The 5,432-nt window shown below is 43.5% G+C and overlaps 1 protein-coding gene across 2 annotated transcripts in view; it reads left to right on the top strand.

Moving 5' to 3' along the window:
- The first annotated feature begins 595 nt into the window (after nucleotides 1-595).
- The window catches only part of Fas (Fas cell surface death receptor), a 25,843-nt gene continuing 21,006 nt past the window's right edge, over nucleotides 596-5,432 (top strand). For both annotated transcript variants that reach the window (XM_005385858.2, XM_005385857.2), the window contains exon 1: nucleotides 596-683. In XM_005385858.2, coding sequence (XP_005385915.1) covers nucleotides 654-683 — 30 coding nt within the window. In that variant the 5' untranslated portion in view covers nucleotides 596-653. The remainder of the gene's footprint in view (nucleotides 684-5,432) is intronic.

The following is a 5,432-nucleotide window of genomic DNA, read 5'->3' as shown; positions in this document are numbered from 1 at the left end:
AAGAATCCCATGGCACTGCGTCTTGCTTTCTCTTAGAATCATTGCTGCTTCACACACAATGCAGGGGCTTCTGTGGGCATTTCCTGTCAGGGCCACAGGCCAGGAGCTGAGTGAAGGTGTGGTCTTCCTCTGAATCGCCCCGGCAAGTAGCCCAGGCTCTGCACGCTGGCAAGACATTTGGGCCTGGGTTCCAGGCTGGGTTCAAACCTGCCCAACCGCACCTGGTTAAACTGTAGCAGCGGTGGAGGAAAGACAGCAACGCGCCCCTGGGGTCCTCACCTGCCCTGAGCGAGCCACCGACTGCGGAAGCGCCCGATGGGGAATGCCCATTTGTGCAACGAACCCTGACTCCTTCCCATCCTAGCCTCCCCCCGCGCTGGCCCAGTTGCTGAATCAAGGGAGCCCTGCCCACCCCGGCCTTCCCCCAAAGCTTCCTCCTGACCCCGGGGGCTTTTCGTGAGGTCGATCTGGTCTCCGCAAAGCAAACCGGCAAAGGCGCGTCTGCGAGGAGAGGGAAGCTCTGAGAATAACTTCGCTTGCGTCCCGGGCCAGGAGCGGGAGGTGTGGCCGGCGAGTGTCACTTCTGGGGGTGGGTGACTCACTCGGCTCCGACTTGGACAGGCTCTTTGACCTCAGCGGGTTGTTCCACGGCCATGCCCAGGACCCGGGTTCTCCTGCTTGCGGTGAGCCCTCTGCTGCCCGGGGCGAAGGGTCTTCTCGGCCTCGCCCAGGCCAGGCGCGGTGGGGCGGCTGCGGGGCGCGCCCCGGGGCTGCGGCGGGGCCGCGACGGGCGCGTGGCGGAGGATGCGGGCGCCGGCCAGACTCGCTCCAGAGGGCCGAAGGACTTTCTCCCCAGCGTGGGTGCCTCAGAAGTGGCTCTGCAGGGGGCTTGATGCCGCGGTGGGCGGGGAGCGCCAGCTCGCTGGGTGCCACTGTGCGGGAGCAGTGGGTGGGCGTGGGAGCCCTGGCGGGTGGGGGCCCGGCCTGGACAGCTTTGGGGTCGCGGGAGAAAGACCCCAGCCACAGAGAGGAGGGACTCGCCTGGTCCCGCAGGCCCAGCCGGAGATCCGCCGTGGGGTGTGGATGGCTGGGGTGCGAGCGCACGCGATGCTGCGGTGGGGGTGGGGTGGGGTGAGGGGGGGGGGAGGAAACCCTCGTCTTGGAGTGGTGGCTGTTGCTGTTTTTCACCGTTCTACAACGAAGTCAGCCAGCCGCAGGCAGGGTTACACCCGAGGCTTCCCAAGGCAGCCTTTTTTTTTTTTTTTAAATAAAGTTATTTTAGGCACAATGCAGCCCTGGAGGTTTATTTACTTTCTTATAGCAACACAGAAAAAGAAACTGTTGTGCTTCCCTTCTGGGAATTCCTCTGCCTAAGACACTGAGTCACTGCCTCCGAGGGTTTTGGTTTTGTTTTTCTGTACTTTTTCTTCGCCCTCCTTGTCTTGGTTCGCACCCTCAGCGCTGTCGTTTCTGGATGCGGGCGGGGAGGGAGAAGCCGCGGCCCCCGACCTCGGGCGTGGACCCATCGGACCCAGCGCGCAGGGCAGGGGCTCCGCCGCCGCTCTCAGGGAGCCCCTCGCTGAGGGCCGCCAGGGTGATGAGGGTTGGTCACCTGGATGTGGCCGCAGCAGGGTCATCTCAGTTCTGAGAACCTGTCCATTCTTATTTTATTGGACCCCAGTGGAGTGGCAGGGCCAGGGCTAACAGATGTGACCCCAATTCTCAGAGCAGCCGTGTGGTGGGGAAGACATCCTCCTCTCCCTTTTACAGCGGGCGAAATGGGCTGCAGAGCGCTTAGACCACATCCTAATAAATGACAGAGTTGGGCTTGGATTCCTATCTATTTCCAAGGCCCAGGAGGTTTTGCGGATTGCACCTGATTTCCCGAATACACCAAGAGTAGAAAGGAACAGACTGTGTTGTCGGGGACCATTTTATGATGCGAAAACAAAAACTGAATCTGGTTCTTTCAGAAAAAAATGTCCATCTTTTAGAAACTTCTTCAGTGAAAATTTAAGATTCAAGATTGAGAAAACATTTATACAACTTCAAAGCACTCTCTCTCTCTCCCTCTCTCTCTCCCCCGCTCTCTCTTTCTATCTCTCTTTTAACATTAATCACTCCGCTAATGGAGTGTGCCTTGCTTTGAAATGCTACTGGGCTCTGGACAGCAGGATTAGGGACATGTAATGCAATCATCGAAGTTTGGAGGTGTGCTTGTTTAATTTATGTACAATGTATCTTTACCAGAGGTCGCATTCTTGCAGCACCAAGGCAACTGCTTTCTTAAGGAATGCACACACCACACATATATGTATGGATACATTTATGATTACTATATATGATATTAAATTTAAATATAATTTCTTTTTAAAGAGAAAAAACACTAACAATAATAACAAAGTCAAAACGAAACAACACAAAAATAATAAAAACGATACAGAATTTCAAAACAAACTGATATGAAATTAACAATGGTTGTTATATTACATATTGTTATCTTCAACGAAGCTGCTCAGATTACCAGATGTAAGAATGCAAGATCCATCAAACAATGAAAGGGAATACAAGTAATAAAAACTGTTAGAAACAATACAGAGCTTCACTACACAAGATGGTAGGAATTCAACAATGGTTGTTATATTGCATATTGTTGTCTTCAAATTAGTTGTTCAGATTATCAGATACAAGCATACAAAATCGGTAAAAAAATTTAAGCATTAATTGTTCCTTGCAATAAACCAATAGACATCAGGAGTACATTTTTTATACAATGGAGTATTACTCAGCTATAAAAAAGATAAACTCAAGGCTTTTATAGGTAAATGGATACAACTAGAGACCATACTCTAAGTGAAATAAATCAGACCCACATGTGTAAACACTGTATTGGCTTCCTAGTGTAAGAACCTGAAAGAGTAAATAAAATCTGAAAGGTACAATAGATATTGTGAAAGGGAAAGAAATTGCTCAAAGGGAAGGACCAACTGAGATGAGGGAAAGGAGAAAAGAAAGAAGGAAGGAAAAATACATCTATGTAAATTTAAATATAATTTATTGTACATATTATATGTTAAGGCTAATTTAATAATATTATAAGTTCACATGAGTGAAATTTAACAAACAGATGTACCTTTATCCTCTAAATAATCATTCTTTACATTTTTTGCTACATCTTTCATTTCCCTTTTGAGTATGACTCTTAATTTAGTTTCATAGAACTGGGTCTTGCACCCAGCATTTGCCCAGTGCCAAGCTTCCGTTGTTGACAAAACTTCCCCACTGCTGTGCTCTTTTGTGTGTCTAGAAATACTTGTTTTTAGCCTCCCCACTTGGCTGTGCATCCTTAGTAATAAATAACGTGGAGGCAGACCGCGGATTACACGGAACACAGAAACACATTGATTCATGAGCAGCGGGTAGGTGGGGCTGTTTTAGATCCCTTTTCTTCTTTCTCTCTTTAGTCCTCTTGTCCCTAGATAGATAAAGCAGATATCCTCTTCTGTGCTTTGCTTCTTTTCTCTGCCTTTACATTCTTAGGGCTAGTTTTCTCTCCCCTAGTTTCTGGAGGATTTTTTCCTCATGCTACTTAATAATAAAATAGTTTCAAATTCCCAAACATTCACAGATTTCTATAGAAGGCAGAAAACAGTCAAATTTAATTTACAAAACATTGTTTTATAGGAATACCTATGAGTACTACTTTCTATTTGTTTGTGTTTATTTTGTTAAGTAGTGTATGAGGATTATCGGTTCTATGTTGCTCCTTTGAGGCCTATGGCCAGTCCCTAGGTAGCCTGTTTCCTCTTCCAAATTTTTTACAGCAGTTGTGTCAAAATTATGGTTGAAGGAAAGGAGATGGTATTTGTAAAAGAAACAAGTAATTACAAATGATCATACAAAATAGTTTCCAGAATAGTTGCTTCATATATAATTTAATTACTTTCATTAAAACAATCCAAGGAACATGACATGAGTTGCAATGTATTTCCCTGTACTTTTATTTTTAATAAGCTTCACGTGTATCACAAAGGACTTGAAAAGTTTTATACATATAATAAAATGATAAATTGTAAATCAGTTGTAAACATTAACTACCAGGATGGAAAACACAAATTTCTAAATGATGGCACAATTAGTGGGCAAAAATAAAACTAATATTTAGAGGTCATCAAGGGTCCCACTACCACACAGTTAGAAAAGTGAGAAAGCCTCTGTTGTCTGTGTCTGAATTACAATTGTCACATGTAGAGGCAAATTAGAATTTAATTTGGATGGAGAATTTTACCTTGTATGCTGGTTTGGAGTGACAGAGGCAAAGAAGAACCAAGGTTTGGGGAATGTCTCTGAGTCAGTCTCTTGGAGAGGGAAAGTGCCTGTGCTGCAGAGGAATTTTGACAGCTGTGGAATGCTCTCAGAGCCAGCCCTGCAGTGTCATCGCCAGTTGGAGAAAATGACCTTTTTCTGAGATAACGAGAAACCTGAAAAAGGAAATCCCCCCCCTTGAAAGCCCCTGCTAACTTAAGGGTTTTTGTCTTGAGTTATCTTGAGTTCCAAAAGTCCCCTACTGAGCACATGTTTTGTAATAGGTCCTTAAGAACTACTCACAATTAAAAAATGATAAATGAACATCATTTAAAACATGATCCATAGGATAGAATGCTACTTGAATCCGAACTTCGGACAGTCAAATCCATGTTTTTTTCTTTTTAAGTAGGTAAATATAGAAAAACTGACCAGATGAAGTGAAACAAAAGAAAATACTAAAAAAAAAAATTATTTATCACTCTAACAGAAGAAATTTTTGAATTTTACTTATAGCCTTGTCTATATATATATTATATGTTTATATATCTACCTAATTGCACAATTAATCAGGGTTATTTATATTCTGTATTTTGCCACTTTGCATGTATACATTTTTATACTTTTATATCATTTTCATTTAACAATTTTTATTTGGTATGCTGTAGAGTGAGCATTTATTAAATGTAATGAGATTGCTATAAATATTATTAGTTTAATTTTTTGTATTGCACATTTTATAATTTATTATTATAAGAAAATGTCTTACACACACACACACACACACACACACACATATTTTTAGTTCTGGAGATTGAATTCAGAGCCTTCACATTGAGCTACATCTCCAGCCCTTTTAAAATTTTAAGACAGAGTCTTCTTAAATTGCTGAATTGCCTAAATTTTGAGACAGAGTCTTCTTAAATTGCTAAATTGCCTAAGCTGGGCTTGAACTTGGATCATCCTGCCTCAGCCTCTAAGAGGCTGGGATTATAGTCACCACAGCCAGTTATAAACTTTTCCTTATTATGAAAGAATTATATGTAGAATCATTGTAAATTGCTTAGTGTATAGTTTTGTCATTTTTTGGCTATAAGTGTGTGTGTGTGTGTATATATATGTATATA

The sequence above is a fragment of the Chinchilla lanigera genome, unplaced genomic scaffold (genome assembly GCF_000276665.1).
Source record: "Chinchilla lanigera isolate Chin_1 unplaced genomic scaffold, ChiLan1.0 scaffold00024, whole genome shotgun sequence".
NCBI lineage: Eukaryota > Metazoa > Chordata > Mammalia > Rodentia > Chinchillidae > Chinchilla > Chinchilla lanigera.
Note: the sequence above shows the minus strand (reverse complement) of the source record. Positions and strands in the feature narration are given on the sequence as shown.